The sequence below is a fragment of the Lepeophtheirus salmonis genome, chromosome 6, assembly GCF_016086655.4.
Source record: "Lepeophtheirus salmonis chromosome 6, UVic_Lsal_1.4, whole genome shotgun sequence".
Lineage (NCBI taxonomy): Eukaryota > Metazoa > Arthropoda > Copepoda > Siphonostomatoida > Caligidae > Lepeophtheirus > Lepeophtheirus salmonis.
This window is the reverse complement of record NC_052136.2, coordinates 53,418,591-53,443,103: the sequence shown is the minus strand read 5'-3', so window position 1 is coordinate 53,443,103 and position 24,513 is coordinate 53,418,591. Positions and strand designations below refer to the sequence as shown.

At 28.4% G+C, this 24,513-nt stretch overlaps 1 protein-coding gene across 4 annotated transcripts in view; it reads left to right on the top strand.

The window, feature by feature from the left end:
• The window catches only part of LOC121119809 (urea transporter 2), a 99,181-nt gene that overhangs the window by 47,062 nt on the left and 27,606 nt on the right, over window positions 1–24,513 (top strand). For 3 of the 4 annotated variants that reach the window (XR_005864846.2, XM_040714605.2, XM_071889688.1), the window contains 3 exons: window positions 170–292; window positions 12,740–12,859; window positions 22,029–22,186. Coding sequence is in view for 3 of the 4 variants with exons in the window: in XM_040714605.2 (XP_040570539.1) it covers window positions 170–292; window positions 12,740–12,859; window positions 22,029–22,186 (401 nt within the window). In the remaining variant the exon portion in view is untranslated. The remainder of the gene's footprint in view (window positions 1–169; window positions 293–12,739; window positions 12,860–22,028; window positions 22,187–24,513) is intronic. The other variant, XM_040714608.1, reaches the window with a different exon arrangement.

Below are 24,513 nucleotides of genomic sequence, written 5' to 3'. Positions count from 1 at the left end.
CCCTTTTGCCCAACAAATAGGTATCTTTTCGGTTTCTTCAAACCGATAATTTAATGCAAAATTAGGCCAACATTGAGCTGAAAATAGTGTAACATAAAATAATTCCTTATTATTTTTTTTAAAATTTCATTTATTGGTATACATGTATTTATTATTTTATTTTTTTCAGAAAATTTTCATAAAATTTTTTGGAGAGTTTCAAATTGGATCTGAGTTCTTAAACAAGTGCTCAAATACTTCAGGATGGATTTTGCTAAAAATTATAGACGCCATTTTTCGAGGCATTGGTCAGGTATTCATTTAATTTTTTTAGTTATTCTTTAAAACACGTAATTTTTATGTCAACATATCAAATACGATTCAAAAAACAAAAATGTATGTTAAGCAATGCTAAAGAAATAAGTTTATAATTATTATTGACATAATGTGGAGTTATATTACAATGTTTGTGTATTATATTACAATTTATTATTTATTGACAATTTTTCTGAGGTATTTATTGTCCAAAATTATATAACTTTATTACTAACCTCCTAAAAATATATTTTCAATTTATGTAAGTGAAAGTATGAACATAAAATGAGTTAAGGGCCATTATAACCAAAATTAAGAATATAAAATATTGAAACTCATTACACTTAAGTTGTTTGTAAGGAAATGATAGCTTTATAATTAGTTTTAATAAACGCAACACATGAATATTTGTCTTACAAATGTTTTTCATTATGTGTGGATCGAATTTTGATATTGCAACTAGCTTAAATAGTTATTTTGAGTTGAAAATATTCTTTGGAAAAAACAGACGTCTTATCTGATTTTGAAATAATAATGAAACAAAAAAACATGTACCTCAATTTTGTTAACTCCTTCACATACCCTTGATCGAAAATTTGAGTAGAGATGACACTTTTTGGAGAGCATGTGACAATATTAAACCTATCAGAGTTTAAATTGATATCCCCCCTTGATATTTGTCACTTCCTTTCCTTAAACTCTTTATTTTGAGTCAAGGTTATTTTAGCTTATTTCAACAAATTAATAATGACAATTGGGATTATGTATATTTTTTTATATTGAAGCTACTGCACGTATCTAAATTTATTGCTGTATTTATATTTAATGAAATTATTTCCTATGATTAATAATTATAAATTATAAACATTTATAGCTACCAAATAGTATCATTGTATATATTTTAAATACAGATATTTGTAAATGTGTATGTACCTAGCGTCATTTATGAAAAAATTCAATTTTTATAAATGCACAATACGTAAACTGTTATACTTAACACTTAAAATTAGTAGGTTATATTCATGAATATGATATTATTTTTGAAGATATCAATTTGTAAAGTTCATTTTGCTACTTATTGAAATTTTTGAATATTGAGATGATGAACATAAAGATGCTGTCTACAAATATCATAATACCAAAATAATCATTCAAATAACAATATAGACAAATACATACATGGGAAGAGCCGATATGATCATAAATTTACATATGTACCTCAACAATAAAAAAAAGAAGCAATCAACCCAAGAATAGTACACTCAAATCCCTTTAGTACATGGTCGCAGAAGGGTTATCGGTAAAGGTTGGCGGCATCCTCGTGATACACCAACAAGTCTAATAAAACGGACTGTGGATGTTTTTTTACGAAAAGGAAGCAGTGGAAGCTTCGTTTCATTAATTTTATTTTTGTGATTGAGTGAGATCTATATTATCTATGGTGTAGAGTATCATTACCAATAGATTTAACATAAGTCTCAAGGAGTCACATTGGCTCATTACTCCCTACAATGAAATGAGAAATCACATTAAAGTGGAGGCTGTAACAGCAAAAACTCTTCAAGATAATCTATACAGGCATATAAAAAAGGACTCCTCTATTGAAGGTCTGAACACGTCAATTTTGAGAAATATGTACTCAATTGACTTTTATACAGTTACACATGTTATATTTTATTGTATATAGGGGACTTCTACCCCCTCATTCAATAACTTTTAAATCTTTCATAAAAATCATCCCTTCGTATTTAAACTAATTAATTTTAAGTTAATTAATTATCATTTTTTTTAATCAAAGAGAAAAACGTCAGGGAACATTGCTTTTGGCATATTAATATAGAGAAAAAAATAATAATTTATTGAATATTTACTAAGATTATATTTGATAAATATAAGTACAAAATGAGATGTTTAATACAAATGCCAAAATCCCATATAACTACTCGAAATGAAAAAACGATAAAGTTACTATAAATAAAGTAAAATCAAATAAACTTAGCTATATATTTCCATTTAACCATATATCATCTTTATAGGTAGTAATAACAATAAAAATTGGATCATAAAAGAAAATTGACATTAAATAAATTTTAGTTTTTTCGTTTCATAAAAGATAAATATAAGTGAGATTAGAAATTAAAACATTATCTTTACAGCCATTTAATTCTCACATCAATAGAATTGTTTTAAGATCTTAAAATAATTATGCAAACAACATTATTGATTGTTACTGTCAGTTTTTCTTGATAAAAATTGAAATAACCATCTATATTTGTATATAAATTGATTTATTAAGTAAATCATTTCTAGCTAAACAATGAGTTTGAAGCTCACCAATAAAAGTTAGATAAATATCTTATTAAAATCAATATTATTATATATGAGTTTATAAAAAGGAAAACCCCCGATAAGAATAATCATTAAGATGAAATATTCCTTACAAGATTGGTATTGTTTTTTTTTTTGGTTTTAATCTCTACTATTATCATGTATTCGTTTATAAACAGAAAATGTGTTAATTTGATAAAAAATAACAGAATTACAATAATGGCAAAATACGATTACCATCTTGACCATTCATGCAAATTAAAATACACTAATGCACCATTTTTACTGATCTCACAGGTTACATTATAAACTAAAAGTGACGCTGTTATAGGCTAAAGTGGATACCGGGCCAACTGTTATAATTTACTCCTCTCTATTATCCAAAGTTTGAGAGGTTCAGATTCCTTACGCTCTAATGATCTAATTTTCAATTGAAAACTGATCTGGACTATTGCTAGGCCATGTATCTTTTTTCGAAATGAATCGAAATTGGTTTGAAGGCAATCTTATGCCAATTGTGTTGAAAAATTCCCTTGTAAATATCATGCATAACTTTTTTTTCATAATTGATCAATTTTCTCTACTCCTTTGTATTGTTGTTAGAGGAAACTAATTTAGGATGTTTAGTATTAGGCTGTAACAGTTTTTTCTCGTGACCTAATATGCAACTCACTCAGTGCTCTGTAGCTCAAAAATCCCAATACTTTAATTTTCAGAGGAAATTTTACTGTTTCAGTGGATTCAACATGTTCCTTACTTCATGTTCATACTCTTATCATTTAGTGGATTGAGATGGTGAAAATAAAACCTCCCTTCATTCCAAAATGCCCCAATATCTTCTCTCCTTGCGTGGGTTAAGGAATTTTTCGCTTCTTATTTTTGGTTTATTTCGGGTTAAGCTTTGACTTATATGGAGGGCAATTGATATATTCTTGAAATGTTTTCTCCATTTTCATGTGATACCGTTTTTCGTAAGTTTTACAGCCGATTTCCTTGTAGATTGGCGTATTTTGGTAATTGATTTTTGAATGGGGAGTTTATCTGTTCTTCAAAGTGTCTTCTTCTCTCTGCCAGGTTCGTGAGTTCCTCACCATCTTCAAATAAAAAATATAGTATTTCAAATTGTATTTAGGTACGAAGGAATAATAGGGCAGTTTATCATAACAATTATGTATATCCATTGATAAACATGTTTAATGGGATTAAATGAGGTCACACTAGGTGCATTCCGCCTTACAAATCGTATACAGTGCTTTAAAGATAATTATACACAGTGGAATCACTATCCCCTTATTATTGGTAGTACTTGAGTCCCCCAAAAGTTCATGAACTCACCTAATGTCTAACAAATCTAATATATATATATATACATAAGACTGTTTTTGGTTTTATCCCACATGGAATCGAAAATGATCTAATAGATCTGTCTGAAATTTAGCAAGTAGACGTATAATAAGCATTATCCTATGATATTTTTTGGACATCCAAAGTCATTAAGACCCTATTTTTGACCAAAATAAACCTCATTTTCGCTCTTTCTTTCTATATATCTTTCAACATCCCTCATTTTGTCACTTTTCTTCTACCTCCATGCTTTGTTTCTATTCCCCTCTTTTCATCCCTGCAACGCAGGCACCCTCTGTTAGTATTTACCTATACATATAATAAATCTATTTATATGTATAATTCAATAAGGTTTGATATTTTTTTTTAGCTACTCTTCCCTCCACTCCAAAAAAGCTAGCAACACCTCGGTTTATATCTTTTATCTATGTAGCTCTAAAATTTAAATTTCCAATGAGATACAATATTTTTTTTTGCTTCGGGTATTTTGAAAACTTTTAGTAAATGAAGTCAATTATTAGGTCAATACCAATTTAAAGCATATGAACAAACTTGAATGACAGAAAACAGAAGTGGGAAAATAAGCTGAATAGAAAACATGATTTTTTAATAAAATCACTTCTCAAAGATGGAAAATAAATAAATTAAACTTAAAAAAAGCTGGGCGAAGTATTCAAACAGCTTTAATTATAGTCACACAATTTCCAAATGTCAAAAAGAAAAGAAAAATAGTGAAGCAATATAAAAATCCTTTTTCTGCCTCTAAGAAAGGACGAGGGTCCATCAGTTGTTAAGAATGTGACAGATCAAAATTGACAAAATCAAAACAAGGGAAGTTATGCCATTGACGAGATCGTAAATGAAAAAAACAAGGTCATTTTCGATGATAATGACATTATGTTAATTCCTCCTGGCTATCAAAAGAAAAATAGCCTTGCCACTTTGGATCAAGTGACAAAACGTTAATCTGTTAAATGGGAAGAAATTCTGAAATTTTTTTACTGAGAGCCCCCAAGAATGCTTTCAGGACAACTTCAGAAGTCCAATAAGCCTAAAAAAATCTAGATCTCTCTTTATCGAGAGTGAAGACGTCTCCAATACTCCATTTAGTGAGGAGATGGAACAGCATATTGGTTCAACATCATCTAACTCCACAACTGAAAATATCACTAAAAAATGACTCATCGTAACTGATAGATCAACAATTAGCAAGCCCAATGAAGGACTCCTCGAGGCAAAAAAGCTTTAGATTTAATCATGGCTGCACTGCATAACACTAATCCCAACAGAAGAAAAAAAACTAAGAAAAACATACCTACAAAAAAATCATTTTTGGCACGGCCTTACTATCATTCAATTATGTTTTATTTTGTTCTTTTTTTATGAAACAATATTTGTTATCTAACCAACTATCCTGATGACTTACGTTAATTTGATAGCCTATTAACGAGAGAGCTTCTAAGGTATTTAATTATCTTCAGTCTGTAGGGATCCCTGATAAAGTAATTTTATGTGACATCTCATCAACAGAAGAAAATAAAATAAACCAACTTGTACCACACTTGTATGAAACTTTGAATTTCATACAATACTTAAGACTCTTCATCCTTCAAGGGGAGTCTTGGTGTTTATTAAAAATGACTTTTTCCATTAATGGCGAAAAAACTAAATGAAGCCGTTAATTAGATGAAACATAGATGCGGGGAAAAGATTATTTATAATTTGTCACTCGATGATATTGGCTTGTTTTCTATGTTCCCTAATTTTCTTATATTTTGTAGGACATAAGGAATCCTTAGAAGTCGCCAGTATTTAAAAAAATCGCATATAATTATTTCAGAGCAACTTCTCCACGAATATAATTTCGAGAACACATAAAGGAAGCAGAATTTCTTAAAAATATTCAGTCCCCCATATCTTGTGAAGAAATTGTAACGTTTATCAGTACTTACAAAGATAGTTTAATTCTCTAGGTATCACAGGTCTACCCATAGAATATTATCAAAAGTTTGCTTTACTTCTAAGTCCATTACTGGCATCATTTTTTCACAAAAAAAAATCGAAAAAGATAAGTCCCAGCCTTTATGAGCTCATGTATATTGTCGTTGATACATAAAAAAGGAAAGGATAGATTTGGTTTAAATAATTATCGTCCAATATCACTCTTAAATCCATATTTTAAAATACTTAGAAGAACATTAAATCAGAGACTACTTACCATAATACCAAGAAGAATCACTCAAATCAGAAAGGATTAGTCAAATGAACGCTCGCAGATGAATCATGAGGAGTTTCCAAGACAAAATTACTAATAAATAAAAAATTGTGGTGGAATGTTTTTATCCTTTGAAAAAGCATTTGATAAAGTCTCACACGAATTCATTCTGGAGTAACTCATAAAATATAAACTTACAGAAAATTTAATAAATATGATATCCTACACAATGAGGTAGAGCTCTATTTAAATAGACATTCCTGGGTTTTATCAAAAATTTACATCAGCTGAGGAGTAAGACATATAGATATATATTAATATATTGCTTTGATTAATGTACAAGGAAAAAAACGATCGTTTATGATAAGTTTAAGCTAAACACGGTCGTACGCTGGAATGAATGAACGGTTTTAAGGTTTATATATGTCCAGAAAACGACCTTTAATAAGAGAGGATGGGTTTTATCCATTGACGTACTACCAGAATTACACTGATTTCTGCGCCTGCATCGACATGGAAGTTTTTTCCAAAAAATTATCGTAAATCGTGAGTAAGCAGGGAGGATTGAATCGTTCACAGCTATTTTTGACTTTCTTGGGAGTTTCCATGTACAAGGTTACCTGTATCTCCTGGTGCCAGTTCCATATCGTTGAGGAAAGTAGCAAATGGCTTTGTCAGTCTTATCGATCTAACTTATTGACCTTACCGTGTTGGAAGACGTTGTTTGATGTATTTTGCGCTTTGCATACAAACGATAAACGGAACGTTATAGTTGATATGGATCTTCGAAATCAGCATGTTCAAGTTGGAGTCCCATTGGAAACGGCAGTGACGAATGAGTAAGCTCACACCAAATTCCCCAATATTCGGAAAAGCATTGAACTTATTGCAGTTTTAAGGTTTATATATGTCCAGAAAACGACCTTTAATAGGAGAATGTTGGTCTTTAGAAGGATTTCTATCAACGGTACCTGAAGTTGAAATATCATCTAGTGACAAGCAGGTGTAGTCAAACTTCATTTTCTCTTGAGTTATATTTTTGATCTGATACTGGTGTTCAGCTTGGGCAAAACATAACGATAGTTATTTGGTATAAGACATAGGAAGTTTAAAAGACAGTGCACCGACGATATGTGTTACTACGCTGTCGATTTCCATCTTTGATATTATCACGTTGGGGTCACCAATATAGGGATATCCTTTTCTTTTCGAAAGGTATAGTCTTAAGATTTTTTGTTAACCCTTTTTCTATTTTAGAAATACATACAAATTATTAGTTATTCCTCATCTGCATAGGTGGTTCGTCGGGCTAAAGAAGTCGCCACATCATTTTATTATAAGTTTATATATTGTAACAATTGATCATTTAGACGAATAAAAAAAACAAAAAAATTTCAAATGGTAGGAAACATATTAAAACTATATAAAATTAGGTTCTGCGATTTTTAAATTTTTTTTTTTTTGATAAGCAATGAAGGTTTAATTCCTCTTGTCTGTAAGAAAACATTCAAATAAACGGCTCCCATAAAAAATTTTACTTAATAAATATTAGTCAACGGGTTCAATTCGTATCAAATATGCTTGTTTATACCTCAAAAATACCTAACTTCAACTATGATAATGTCAAAAGAAAGCGTTTTATTGCTTTATACAAATCCTGAAGTAATTTCCGAACAAATTTTTCCACTGTATTACTGTGTAACTATGCAAAGTTAAGTTGTTGTTTTTTTTTGTTCACACAAAAATCACTGGTTGTTTATTAAAAGTACCCCAGTTAGCATTTGAACTTTGGCAAAAATTAAACCAATTGGCCTTATTTTATCGTGTATCAATTATGCAAAAATTAAACCTTAAATGTTATTTTAATCTTTTGTGTCCTACAAACCTATTGGTATTTCTTATATTTTTTTTTTCAACTGGACTTTATTGTTTTGTACAATATGCAAGTTTCATTTATAGGTATCTTCCATTCATTTTTCTTCCTATAGTACATACATATATGCAGTGTTCACCTGCTCATTTAAAATACCAACATTTGCATATACTTAAATTTATATATACAATGTTTTGCGTCAAAGTGGCGTTTAATAACAATATATGTTAATAGAAGACTTTAGTACAAGTAAATAAAGAGATATAATAGAAATAAAAGTATTTGTTTTTGTTTCTATAGACTGCAAATAATATTATGAGGATATCGATTTTTCTCTTTATTTTAAATTATAAACTCGCACCATTTCAACTTTAAAATATTAAATACACACAAAGGCAAAATAGAGTTTGTGTCTTTTATGCGTGCCCACGCCATTGAACCGAGTAGCCCGAATTTTTGCGTCGGGAGTGGAATTATGAATGCATAGGTGATTGGTATTTAAAAACAACTATACAAATAAGTACGTGTTCTAAATTTATTCAAAGTCAAAAAAGTTATCAGCATAAAAAAAAAAAGGATTTGCTGAAAATTTCAAATATGTTTATTTCAGGTGCAAAAAAAATTAAACTTTCAATGAAATATTGGATTTATAAAAAAAAAAAAAAAACTGTGTACATTTGTCTGGAGATTTGTTTGTATATTCATTTGACACATAATAATTGATGTTTAACTGAAATATCTGTCTTTTTCTGAATAGTTTTTTTATTTTTGTCTCTTTTTTTTTCATGAAATGTCACAGAACACTACATTTTGTACATAAAACTATACTATACACTTAAATATCTTCAACTTCCACAACATCATATTAATTTTTTTTGGTAATTTTTGCAAAAATGAACTAGTTATCGCGGGTTATTTTTTTCGATAACATTATTTTTATAAATTTTAATTTTTTACAAGTAAGAAAAAAATATTGGTAGGTTTGTGTTTTTCTTTACAAATGCTATAAACTTTTTTTTTGCAAAGTGCAAATTTACTTTTTGCAATTTTTTGGCAAGTCTAAACAATTTTTTTAAATATATATTTGTATATTATTTGAAGTTTATTAGAAAATATTTTTTTTTTTTTAAAATTAATAATGATAGTAAGAGCCATTAAAAGAGATTTTTTTTTTGTTAGGGGGGGTCGACAAATCGACTTTGTCGATTACAATACTTAAACAAAAAGATATAGTTTGATTTGTAAACATCTATCTTCTGTATATATAAAATTGAGTGTGTGTCCTTAATGCGTACCCACACCGTTGAACCTATTAGGCTGAAATTTTTGTGGATGCTTCTATTTCGAACATGGTCAAGGTAAAACAGGACTGCCAATTTTTTTAAGGGGGGGATTTCTAAACATATTCAAAATAAAAAAAGTTTGAGTAAAAAAATTAATTTTTATTTATTGCAATTTCGTTTCTTTTAGTTACAAAAAAAAAAAAAAAAATGAGGTTCCAATGAAATATTGGATTCGTAAATAAAATACAATTATTAGAAATCGGTCTAGAACATCGTTTTCATATAAATTTGACACATAAAAATTAATATTTAACTGAAATATCTATCATTTTTTGAATAATTTATCTTTTTTTTCAATTTTTATCTTTTTCTGAGAATTTTAAATTTTTCAGAAGAAATGCCAAAAAAACGATGCACTTTGTACGTAAATTTTAAAACTATCAAAAATAAATGGCAATTTTATTTTCAATTTCTGTAACATATTATCAACTAATTTTTCCAACATTTTCTAAAATAAAACAATTATAATGTTTATTTTTTCAAGAACATTATTCTTGATAACTTTTTTGTTTTTAAAATAGACAAAAATATTATTAGGCTTGTTTTTTTAGTTACAATGCTATTAGCTAATAAATAATTAGTACAAAAAGTGTTTTTCCAATTGTCTTCGTTCATTTCCATCTGGTAATTTTTTTACAAAAATAAAAAAAAATACTTCTCATCTAGATAATTTTTTATATATATTTTTGTCTGTAATTTGAAGTTTATAATACATGAAGTATTTTCTGAATAATTTTTCAATTATTTTGACCATCATCAATGTTATTTCCGACTCCCTCCTTGGTCCAACCTACACCGCAAAACTCTTTACTAGTATAGGTATAAAATATAATGTGTATTCGTGTCTCCTTCTATGGGTGCCCTCACCATTGGGCAAGAAGGGCGAAGCTTTGAATTGGTGCCTCTCTTAAGCTTGGCGAGGCTAAGATTGGGGTGCCAATTTTTGTTTGGTGGTGTTGTAGGATGCTTTACCTGTACTCTAAAAAAAATAGACTATGTGAATAAGTACGTTTTCTAAATTTATTCAAAATCAAAAAAAAAAAAAAAAAAAAAAATGTGCAAAAAAGGAATCGGTGAAAACTTCACTATCGATTTTTTCAAGTACGAAAGAATGGATAACCAATTGCCTAAATATTGGATTCGTAGATAAAACATAGATTATGGAAATTTGTCGAAAGATTCCTTGGCGCATTAATGAAAAAATGAGAATTTATGATTAACTTAAATATTTATCATTATTTGACTAATTTTTCATTATTTTTCGCTTTTTTTCATCAAACGTATATTTTCGATTATCAAAATGAAATGCCACGATATGATATATCTTTTACTTAAAGTTAAACACCCTAAAAACTTCAAGAACATTTTACTATTAATTTTTGCAATATTTACAAAAATGAAGCAATAAATGTACGGTTATTTTTTGACGACATTATTCTCCATACTTTTTTATTTTTGCAAGTAAGAAAAAACTTGGTGATGTGTGTTCATCATTACAATGTCGATAAATTACACAGGGGAACAAACACTCATTTTGTACAAATAAATTAAAGCCAAAAAAAGAATTTATCTTTGAGTGCAGAATCTATAAGTGATCTAAGTTTTTGTGTCAGTCATTTGAATTCTTAAATGTCAGGGAATATAGTCATTCGGGACTACCATCGTTCAAAGTCATTTTTTAGCCTTAAAACAATCACCAATATGCAAAAAGGATAAATCTAACTAATGTAAAAGTGTTTTATTGATTATGTATCTTGATTTGAACAAGATATACATTCTGTCTAAAATTACCGAAATTTTTTAAATTTAAATTGCTCGCAGTGAATGGTTTTATATTTTTTTTGTTCTAGGTCACCAGCACTATCTTTCATTATGATGCCTAGTTTCAAGAAACTCTGTTGACCAATTTATTTGCAACAGTTTGATAAGTCAGTCTACGTCTCTAGTGATCCACGATTTTTATATGAACAAATTTATTGAAAGAATTTGGCTTAAATTTTATGTTGCAAACGAATTTTTTCGTGCTGAGGCGTTGAAAACGTTAGAAATAGCTTTTGGTGAATCCATTTAAACAAAATCATGAATATGAGTGTTTTAAGGCGTTCAAGGAGGGCCTAGAAATCGTCAAAGAAAATTGGCGTCGTTTTCTCTAATATTTGCGGTCTAATGCGCTTGCGTGAGAAAATCCGTCAAAAACTGCTACAATTATGGAAAAACAACTGAAGGATTTTACACGACAATAACGCGCCATTGAACAGAGCCACGATTTGTGAGCGAATTTAAAACCAAATATCCAATAAATATCATCTATCAACCACTATATTCACCTAATTTTTGTTACCCAAACTTAATTTGCGACTCCGTGGAACATGTTTTGTAGGAGTAAACGCCATTCCAAAAAGTGAATATAGAAAAAGTTGTGAGGACTTGAAAACGTTGTTATATGTGTATTGCATCAAATGGAGATTACTTTGAAGGCAAACTAATAAATTTTCTTTTTAAATGTGAAATTTGTGCTTTATTAAACAATTACCGGGACTTTTATGACAGAATGTATTTCCATTTTTAGGCTGAAAAATGATGAAAAAGGACAATCTTTGTATTTTTTTCTCTCAAGTCTAACTCAGAGAAATATTGGATGTCTTACATCAAAATTAATCTTCAATTTTAAGCTATACATTGAATATTTTCAATAATATAAGCTATGATATTTCTCATCACTATGTATTATGAATAAGTATAAAGGCTCTAAAGAAGAATGTCGTTTTTTATCCTTTTTCACCCAAAAATGGTAGTTCAAATCAAGTTACAGAATCAATAAAAACACTTTTACAATAGTTTTATTATTCCTACTTTTAATTTGGTGATTGTTTTAAGGGTAAAAATTGACTTTGAAAGATAGTAAGGACGAATTACTATCATCTCAGATACTTCAGAATTCAGATGACTGAGATCAGTTTTGGATTCTGTGCTCATAGATAAATTCAATTATTATCTTGAATTCATTTGTGCAAAATTTCCAACCCCCTTATTTGTTCCCTGTATTATCTTTTATACTACTTTTTTTGCAAAATTCGCACAAAACATTTTTTCCAATTTTCTTCGAGAATGTCGACTTTTTAACAAAATAAAAAATAGTTTTCCCAAACTATATTTTTTTCATGCATATATGTTATTTGAAGTTTTTGACTTTTTTTTAAGTACATAATAATTCATTTAATATAATTTACAGGTGCTACGATATATATTATAATGCTCGCCAGCACTGATGTATTTTAATTTTCATATTTGTGCTTATAAATAATCATAATTATTTATGTTTTTATACCCTCACTTATTTAGGTATGTTTTGCTAATAACCCAATCTCTGGAGCATTCTGTCTTGTTGGACTATATCTTGGAAGCCCAGTGGTTGCTCTAGCAGCTGTTGTTGCATCCATCTCAGCAATTATTTCCTCATTGGTAAGTACAAAACTGTTTACATACTACTGACTGTTGCAAAAACTATGTTGTCAAAATTTAAATACTTATAATTCTGCTTCTAATAATCTTGTTTAAATTTCCTACACTTTTTTCGAAATCTCACAATCACATCAAACAGCTGATGATTTTATTTTGTCACAATATTGATTTGTCATGGCTTAAAAACGTAAGCAAATGGAAGTTGCTTTCATTTTCTCACCCAAATGTTGACAACCCTGAGATCATCCAAAAAAAAATTATTCCTAGGATATGAAGATCTCTAAGTAGTCAGGAGTTTTGTTTAAGTACATCCAATCACACAGCCAAAACTTTCTAGATGTTCCTTACTAGCAACACCTTATTCTGGAACAATAAGTTCGGGCAACCATGGCCTTCAAACATATGGACTTTATTGTTTGACGAAATATTTAGAACAGAGCCAGTAGAAGCTATCCAGAAATCTGCAATTATCCTTTGTGGGACCACAAGTAGTTTTTTTAAATTTTTCAAAAAAAGACTTTATTCGTTTGGAGAAGTTACATATATAATAGCAAATACAAATCAACATTTTGATTCCTAATTAAATGCCTAAACAAAAGTCAATACAACAATTAATTAGCAAAGTGAGTCAAAAGATAATAAAAATACTCTGTAGTAGTTTATCACATTTCACAAAAAATCTTTTTTTAAATTAGTAAAATAATCTGCTATAAAACACATGAATAAAAATTATCCAAATTATACGACTAAAAAAGTACAATGGAGACATTAAGTAATGGATGCACAAAAAAATTTTAAACTGTCTGTGGATGCGTATTAGACGGCGAAGAAACGTCATATTATTTTTTGAACCATATGGGTAGTAGCGTATCAAATTATCCGTGTACTTCCCCGTTAGATTAAAAGAATACGGATTTTTATGACAAAACATAGTATCTCTCAGCTGTCGAAATAAAAATAGCTCAAAAATCTTAATTTTGGATAGGGTAGCCTTCTGTCAGCTTCTCTGATATCCTACTTCTCTTATCTGAGTTTTCAGTGTTTAGATATGAGTAGCACTCAACACAAAACGTAAAAAGTCTCGTTCATACTATTAATCAAATTAGTTATACTATATGTCATAGAACAATATATTTTTTCATATCACTTAGATTTATATCAAATATTTGTATAACAATTTTACATTGAAAATTAATTATAAATTTAGATGAAAAGTTATCTATTCGTTAGATAATTCATTCTATAGTTCTATAATTTGTCTCAAACCTCAAAGATACACGTTATTTTATGGAATATTTTGGCGTTTAAGTCATTTTGACCCTTGAAATAACGTGTCTGTATAAAAAGTAAATACCACACGAGGTTTAATCGATTTGTAAATTTTTTTAATTTTTTCTAATCCATTTACATTATGGAGAAAACTTATTCAACTCTCGATATATGTCAAATATTTGAAATTTGAAATAATTAAGATCGGAAGTCATATTGACTTCTTATTAATTAATTTATTTACAATGTTATTCTAAAAAAAGATAACATTTTATCTGTTTTTTATTTTTATACCTTTGTCAAAAAAATGTGGATTTGTTGAATTATAATAATTTCTTGATAGCAAATATATTTTTAAATGTAAAAAAATGGTATTTTAAAGTATAAAATATTTTGCAATTTTTCAAAATTTACCATTATGTATTAAGCTCATTTTGTTCATTAACAAAAATTCACATCTATATATAATCATTTATTTTGTTTGGACATGTTTTTTTTTCTTCAAAAATGACGTTTATGCTTTTAGGTCAAACAAATATCCTTTTTCTAACAAATATAAGAAAGGTACTGGTATTTATTTGATAATGGGTAATAAATATTTTAAGACATATTTATTTTTGCAACATTAGTGACACATTCATTTAAAAATAGGTGTGTATATTTAATAAATATTGTGTCCTCAAATATACATTCTTTTCAAAGATACAAACTCCCATTTTTATTCTTCTAAATAATTATTTATACTAACAAATAGTTCAACACATCATAAAATTTGTGTTATAGGTATAATTGTTGGTGTAATTTTGGATAGACCGGTTATAGTCGTTTATAATGTCTTAAAAACTAGTCTAAAACTATATATTTTAAACTATTGATACTAAAATATCATTTACTTATTTTTCTAAATTTTATTTATCTCTCATTGGCAATATTCTGACTATTAAGTGCCCAGCCCTTTGCTAAATAGATTGAAAATACTAACTTAACAATATTTAATTTTATTTTGGATGAGTCATATATTCTCTGACTAATTATTTTTATATACAACTTTTGGATTTTTTTAATACACATCGTTAAAACTCTCAAATTACTTAATTAACTCTTATTAAAGGCATGTTTGTTGAACATCAATATAATATTTTGTTTAATGAAGTTCCTATATTCTGTAGTTAATTAATATTATTATTAAATGCGATCTAATTAGTTACTTGATAACCAAATTTACGCAACATAATGTGATAAAATGTATTGAAGCGGTTTACTAGGAATACGTATCAGGTAAATTATTTACACTCTGAGGTTTTTCTTTCACCATTTATCATTCCTTATCTCTTCAAATTATAATAGAGGGACGTTCTTGTTGCTACTGAAACATTAAAATGGATACTTAGTATTATAAAACATTAGTTTATCTTATTAGTTGTTGCATATGATGCTATAAACATCAGTGAACAAATTGAATACTTTTTCAGTATTGTATGCTGGACCTGTGAAATGACAACTTAAATTACTTAATTTTATTAAATGTAGAGGGTATATCCTTTTGTAAATAAATTAATGGTTATCAAAAAAGACAAGTTCTATTCACATAGATTCATAATATATGTTTCGCCCATTTGTAATCATAGAAGAAATAGAAAATTCCACGACGTTTATTAGATCAGCTGTGAGAAAAAAGAAGAAAACACAAAATCCACTTCGTTTATAGCAACGAAATTTTATTCTGAAATTACTCTGATGTTGATCATCAATTCTACAACGAGTCCAATAAAGACTTACACTTACCAATAACTCCCGAGCAAAGCCTCATTGATACTCTTCGTCCTGAATGTACCTCTGCAATAGCTATTACTTTATACTGCGATGTTTTGTCTTCAAGAATGAAATAATAATCACAAAAGCGTTTGAAAATAAAAAAATCCTATTCAGATGCCCAACTAGAAAAAGCCGCTCCCGCTTTTTAGGACATGATTTTAAACCTTAGTATATACAAAATATAGATGTGTTCACTATATGTACTTCCTTTTTTAACCCAAAATTTGGCTTTATTCGACTAACATCTACTATCACTAATATCCAACTAAGAAAGCATCAATACTTTCATAAACAAACACAATATAAACAAGATAATAATAACATTCACTAAAAACGATGGACAATATAACACCATATCCTCCCTTCGGTCTATTGTTCTATTTATTTTTTAATTATCAATTCCTAAAAAAGAGGGACATCACCGTTCTCAATCAGATCTTTTGGGCTCTGTACTATAATTATCTATGACAGTTTTCAATGGTTGTTCCTCATCTACTTCTTTTACTGTGTTCACAACTCTTTTTTTATCAACTACCTCTTCCATTTTCGATGAGGACATGTGTGTACGTAGGATTCACTTCCTTTAAATCAACCTTTTTAACTAAAGGAACGTTTTGATTGTTTCTCACGTGATTGTTAAGTTGTACTGTCTCATTTTCAAAATAAGAATGAATTTATAAAAGTTTTTTTATTATAATTATAATGCTTATGTGTATTTTGTTATTAATATGGACTTATTTACTTATTATTTTATAATTATGTTTGTCTGTTTTGGTAAAGAATAAATAATAATAGTTAAGAAGAAAAAAAAAGAAGTGCCGTCTCTGTTTCTAATAATCATATGGTATTGAGATGAAGGCCCATCTTCCTTTGATAACTAAACATCCTTTCGTGTAGAGTCAGATTAGAAATAGTACAGAGTAAGCCTCTGATAGATCTTAGAGCTTGATTACTAATTCCCGTTCTTCATAGGCAGCTCCACAGACTTGAGAGCTAATGTCAAAGCCTTTCAAACAATGCTGTTATATCGTTCCCTTGAGAATTGTCAGGCTTAGACCGACTTATCTAACTCATCCTTGAGTTAGATAAGTCTTCAATTCTTTCGACATAAAAACAGATCCTCAGTCCGAGTGAATATATTCCGGTAAAACTAAAATGGAACCAAAATCCAGAAGACATCTAATCACAGAATTAGAGGAGTGATCTACAGATAGATAAGTGAGAGGAAATCTTGAATTTTCATCTTCTTAGGTAAGAACATATTTTTTTTTTTTTGATATTTGAATGTGAGGTTCCCTTAAAATCAAGGCTAACCCTCTAAAGAAGCTGAGTAACTTTAAATAATTTGTTACTGTCATTCCTTATGAATTTAGGTTTCAGTTAACGGCATTTCTTGCAAGTGGAGCTCGCCTTCCTGAAATCTTTGATAGAAAATGGGAGGTTACAAAATTTAACATAGTGGAACAGTCAGGTAATCCCAGGATGGTATAATTTATCATGAATACTCTGCAGTTCATCAGATGACTTATCAAACATTATACCACACATTCTCCACAATTGATCTGCAATCACATTTTTCTCTCCAGGTTAATATTGAATTTCAAAAGAAAAGCACTACAATTCCAATCTCTACATATAAATTTTCTTATTCTTGATCCTACTAGAATATATTTGGTTAAACACGAAACTCAAAGCTTTCAGATCTGTAAGAAGCAAAAAATGCCTCCAAGTTCATAAAGCTTCTACAATTGTATACGCATTCTTTTCTACTGCAGAATGATGCCTCTCAGACCTATTCAACAATCTCGAAAAATAGAAATTACCCGGGTTTCCACATTTACTCAAGAAGGCCCCGATGGCACTCTCCAAAGTATCTGTCTCTACTGTAAATCTTTCCATTGGATCAAAAACTATGATGAATGCATTTCCAAAGTCCTTCTTCATTTTTGTGAAATAATCTTTAGCATTTGCATTCCAAGGGTAATCTTGAGGGTGAATCATGGACTTTAACTTCGTTGAGAAAGATGGTATCCATCGAGAATAACGGGCAAACACCCCCAAGATTCGTTGTAACTCTTTGTTATTCCTAGGTTCAGGAATTCTTATGTGTTACTCCACTCGATTTGGATCCAGTTTCATCATACCCTTTTCTATTTGACATACTGAAAGATTTATTTTTGTGGTTGAATATTCTCATTTATTGTCAAGCCATACTTATCTACAGCTTTCATGAAAACTTGTAGATTTTTATAGTACTCAATGTGATCTTTTCTACAGATAGTAACGTCATCAACATATGCATAAATGTTTACAAGATTATTTTTGGCTATAATGAAATCTACCACAAGCTGAAAACCAAAGAACACTTTAGTGACCCCAAATAGTATGCTAAAAATTGATATAATCGAGCACAGTAAATCGTTTTAGTTTAAAATTTTAACATAAATAAGCTATTTTTCTTTGGCTATCTTTAAGATAGCGTGTTCATGCTTGTCTGTGTATTAATATTTATTGTACTTTTTTTTATAAATAAAAAAAAGTTTAAAACACTTAATCTCTACCCTCTTGATTAAAAAAATCATGCCTTTTTCATCATTACAAAACTTGTGTGTGGTTTACACTAGATAACGTTAAAAAGATAATATTATGTACTAAAAAACATGATACCCTAGTTTTCTAAATGTTTGATTTAGTATTATTTGATCAAGTGTCAAACATGGACTTCAGCAAAGAGAAAATACTTCATATCTTACAGTTTTTCTTAAATAATGGAGTAAACGCAAGCTAAGTGGCCGAAAAAGTGAATAGTGATTATGATTATAACAGCCAATCATGCACAATTTTGGATTCATTGATTATGTTTTAGTCATTTTGATGTACTGGATGCACCTTGCTGTGGAAAGCTAAGTGGCAAAAATATCGGTGTTATAATGAAAATGGTTGAGTTTGACCGTCTTGTGAACAGAGTTTTAATTCCCAAAAATATTAATATTAATGAAGAAAATCCATTAAAAATGATGGCTTTCCTTTTCTTAAACCTGCACATACATATAAATTTACGAAAATAAAAAATTATATGACTTTGTCATGAGATTTTTTTTTTTTACATGCAATGAATAAAATATGTTTGTTTTTTTTTTTCAAATGGTATATGAATTAATCAAGTTTTTACTTGCCTTTAATTTTCAGTTTTTTAAAGAACATTATATTTATATATCATGATTTTCCAAGCTCTTGAAATTTGTAAGAAAATATCCTATTTTATTAATAGGTAATTTGAGTTATTAATAAGTTATAAAAATTATTACTGTAATGTTTATATCATTGAGTTTTATGTTGTTTACAAAATATATTTTCCTTGTTATGAATCAAATAAACTTGTTTTTCCTAATAATAAAACAAATTTTTCGAAGAAAACATTAATATCTTGCCATTCAAAGTTTTTATAAACTAAATTTTACATACTTTATGAAAAGAACCAAACCAATCGATTCATTGATTTAATTGTCAATAGAAGTTTATACAAAGAAAAATCTTTTGACATTTAAAAAAAAAAATCAGTTTTTCATTTCATGTTACCGTTTACCAAAATTATTTATTACTTTTTTAGTTGATATAATGTGCTCTAATTCAAAAGGATGTAAATTTTAACGTTCGGTACAAAGTAGTTCGTAAAAGTGTTATTATTTTACCCCTGTTTTTATTTATTCTTCACTGAATTAAAGTAAATTTATACGATCCATATTCCATAATATAGATAAATGGCCAGTAATTGATATATATGTCGGTCTTATTATCTCTTCATATGCAATATGTAAATGAAAGTAATTAATTCAAGACCTCGAAAACTCTCCATATTTAGTCCTTAACACCATTTAATTTTGTTTAGTTTATGAATTTCTTACACGAATTGAATTTTTAACTATTGAGCCATCTCCAACTCTGTCTTAGTCAATCCAACCGTCAGTTAATAATCTAAAACAAAAACTGAAAAGTTATGTATCTATCTCCTCTCACTTACATGCATATTAATCATTAGGGATATGAATATTGGCTAAACTGAAGTTATCCTAAAGTTCATATTTGATAATATGATAAAAATTCAAATGTTTTTATTAGTTATTTCTACTTATTTTGGAAATTATAATGTACCGTTGAGCAAAAAACTTTATAGTTTATCTGCTTCGAAATATAAATACTAATTCAGTAATAAATAGCTTACGTACAATTTGAGAAAATAACATTTGAATGTGATTGACGATTTTCCATTCGCGCACTCCCAGGAGTTGGGTGTTTCCAAAACAACTAACTACGCTGTCAGCATGTATGAAAACTTGAAAAGGAAGAATGATCTCTTAAAAAGACCAACTAGATCCGAAGGAGTTAATGAAAGTAGTTCAGACCAGTCCCTTAAGTCAATGAGGGCCCATGTAAGAGATATGGGGGTGGAACACGAAATTGTCCAGAGATTTATCAAGAAAGTGGGTAAAAGAACTTTGTGAGGGTGACACCAGCAATGAAAGAACCCCATCTCCTCCGTTTCAAGACTTTTTGTGTTTCTTTTAAATCCTTTTTTACACTTTTGGCCCCATCACAGTCCTGAATCTAACACCCTCGACTACAAATATTGGGTGCATGTCGAGAGGAATATCCGTCTTCCAAACACCGAGGCTCTCAAACCTACTATCAGCTAGCACTGGGCCTTCATGACAGAGGACTACATCCATACCGTGTGTCAAGCATTCCACTGCTGCCTGGAACTATCATTGCTCTAAGGGTGGCTACATTAATGATTGAGAGAGCTTAGACACACATCTATTTACAATATTATTTTCTTTGAAATTATATTATTAAATAATAAGTTATTTCTTGTTGAAGTTTCAAATTAAAAGTATTCGGTGGACCACTCGGTACTGAACGTTGTCAGCAGATATTTGTCACCTCTCAATGTTGCCATATTTTGTAGGGCATTTTTCCTTATGCTCAACGCAATTTAGACAATATTCACATTCCAACATATCATAAACTGATATAAATATTGAGAAAGGTGAAAATGCATGCATCTTTAATCATGGGTGGGTACATTAACACAATTTCCTCGTACAAGAAAAAAGAAGTAGTAAGTTTTTACATGACAAATGAGCTCATTTTCCCTTCTGACATTTATTAAAAGTATTTTTGAAAATTTAGTGTAGTTTTTAGTTCGCCTATTTTTTGTTTTTTGAGTTAGGAAATTAAAGATTGATTTTCCTTTCCTAAGCTGTAATTATTATTATGTAACTCCTGAGGAGTGAACTTTCAATTAAATGCATATGAAGATTTGTTGCAGAGCTATAATTTTAAGTCCTAGTTGAACTCATAGTAAAATTTAAGATCTACATAGGAGTAAATCCTGTCCCTGTTTTTGTTTACTTCCTTCTCCTCCTCCTCCCTCGTCACAGCTAATTAAAGCAGATTTAATATTACGTCATACACATTTTTAAAATTATAAGGGTTACTAAAGTGGTGCTTGGTTCCTTTCTTTTAACATTCCAAAAATGCTCCCAATTAGCATTCGACATAAGTTCATTTATTTTAAGTAAATATTATAATAACACTAATTCCACATGTTCTAATTTACATGATTCATAATAACATTTCTTTACCGTACGGAAACTTGATAATTCAAATGTCCCTTTAAGTTATTTTACTACTAACATTTGGTAGTTGAAAGTGAGTTGACATTTTATTAATTTCATTTTTATCCATAAGTGAATAAAAGGAAAAATTAGTTTTTCTAGCATTAAGCTACTTAGACATTATTTTTACCTCTTTTATCAATAGTCAATGAAAAAAAAAATCTTTACTGTTTTCTTAATTTAGCTCATTTTTAAACATTTTTGACTAGTGTGCTAAATAGTCTATGAATTTTTTTGAGTATTTTAAACAAAAAAAAATTTAAATAATATTTTATTTCCTACTTGAAATTATTTTACATCATTCTTGAGGAGACGTTTGAGAAAAACTGATCTAGTGCGTAAAATTTAATCTTTTTAATATCTCTGGATATATATGTATATTTATAAATTGAATTAAATTTCTTTAGATTTTTGATCAACCCTTCTGTAATGTTACAAACGGATTAAATCAATTTAATGCCGTTCTCATCGGAACAGTTCTTTCTTCCCTTTATCCAACCTTATACTCAGGATCACAAACTGATATTGAATTATGGATTTTAATAATATTTGGATCTATTCTAAGGTATGTTAATATTTAAAAAATGTAAAATTTATTTCATAAAATTCGCAAGTGATTTAAATTTAAATCAAATTTAGTTTATGAATAAAATAATATTTTTCTCTTTTTTGTATTATTTCTTGGTTTGAGAGAGAAAAAGTTAGAACCAAATAAAATATTCGTAATTAAAACTTGAAATAGATAATAAAACAATAACACTAACTAGTTATCTTTATAACTAAGTTTACATATTCCCCAAGAAATATAGGAAGCTAATTATAATACAAGTAAGTTAGATGTATTTTACAAAAAAGAAAATAATAATTACGTACAAGAATTAGTTTAAAAAAAAAGTCATAATTATTATTTTTAATTTTGATTCTGAAAACTAAGTTTCATTTAATAATTTGCTGAAATAAATTCAGTTATACTTTTATTTCAAATATTACCATTTTTTGTTTGAAACTAATACTTTAGTTTTGTAATTAATAAGCAAATTTGAACAATGAATGTTTCAATACAAATTTTTAAGGTATAAAGAGATAATCTCAGTATTGTTTTTTAATCAAAAAGTCACTAAACATAACTCTTAATAAATTTAGTAAGGGTTTCTTAGCATAAGACATATATGTAATAAATTAAGAATCAATGTTTAACTTATTGTATAAAAATATTAAGTAAATAATAATTTAACACTGAGTTTATATCGTACGTTTTCTTATAAATTACTGTTTTGATGCAATAAGTTACCGTCAATTTGTTAAAAATTAATATATATTTTACATTTAAATTGATTATTCTTCCTAGACTAGAAAGATGTTTTACATTCTGTAGGATTAGAATAGAAGTTAAACAAGCAAATAGTATAATGTCAATGGCTGAGGTGAGGCGTAAATGGAAAAGTGATTAAATGGAATTAAAGGTGCAAAAGTTTTTAAGAGAAGATTTCAAATTTGTCGGAACTCAAACAAATATAGATTTAAATCGTGTTCTTTCAAAAATAAAAGTAGATTACGTGGAAGATTAATCTTAAGAATGAGCTATTTACGGAAAAATATAATTTATTCAAAATTTTATAATGTTATCCATGTCATTTACAACCTTTTTTTTCTTTTTTTATCCATAATATCTAATAAATTTTTAATTGATAGGACAATTTTTTTTTATTGTGCTAACTAAAAAAAATTAGAGAAATTTCTCTTCCATCTAGAATCATAAAAATCTATGGAATCCCCGTAGCTCAGGGACTAAGCGCTTTGAAAAAGTTATTCCCTTGAACTTAATGTGTGTGCGTTTGCACACAGGCGATTCCTAGAGAAACAAGTATAGTCTAGGAATATGGATTTCACCAATAAGATTCCTAGGTTAGAGGGAGTAAATGTAATACTAAAATATTTACTTATACTTAATCAGTTTAACTCCATGTAACCAATTAAAGGAACATTAAGAAATAAAATGAAGCTAAAATCCATGAACTAATTTATAACTTGGTATCAATGTTAGAAACAAATATGATCATGGATTACTCAACACTGATGTTAATAATCTGGCATTTTTCGATTGGAGTGCACATTTGAAATATCATAATTTCAACCAATTGATTTAGTTTACCTATTACATTTTATTAAATTTAAAATAATTTATAAATGGGGACAGTCCTCATTTGTGAATTATTCTAATTAAAAGAAAATTAAAGAATATTTTTGTACATAAATACCGACAAGCTACAACATTACTTTTAATAAATGCATGAAATATCTTTTGATTTAGATTAGCTCTAGACTCCCCTAAACAAGAACTAAATCAGAATATTTTTTATCTGTAGTTTCCTTTGCAATTATTTGGAATTAACTTTAGATAAAAAAAAGTATTCTCCAACAGGCTAAAGTTATTAATATTATAATAATGAAATATTTTATTCATTTTTGAACGGATATAAAATATTTCTAATATATTTTTCCTTTACTCAAATATTGCGTATAAAAGCAATTTTTCAAAAACTGAACATTTGATTTGAAAACTTGTAAATATGTGATAACCAAAAAATGCATATCAAATTAACCCATTAATTTAACTACATACACAAAATATTAAAACCAATTAATATTAGTTTTATTTTATTTTATTTTTCTATGGAATGTAGTATTTTTAAAGAATACTTCACATTTATCACAAATAAAGGGAAATTTTGCATTAAATTCTTTGCAAACTTTCGTTATCTGTGTGGGACTTATCCAGTAATATTTTCTGTCAAATTTTGAAGGTTCAATCTGCTTTGAATGTATATAATTGTATTGCAAATTCGGTGTTCCTTAACTTTTGCAATCATAGATCCCTAATTTTTCAATAAA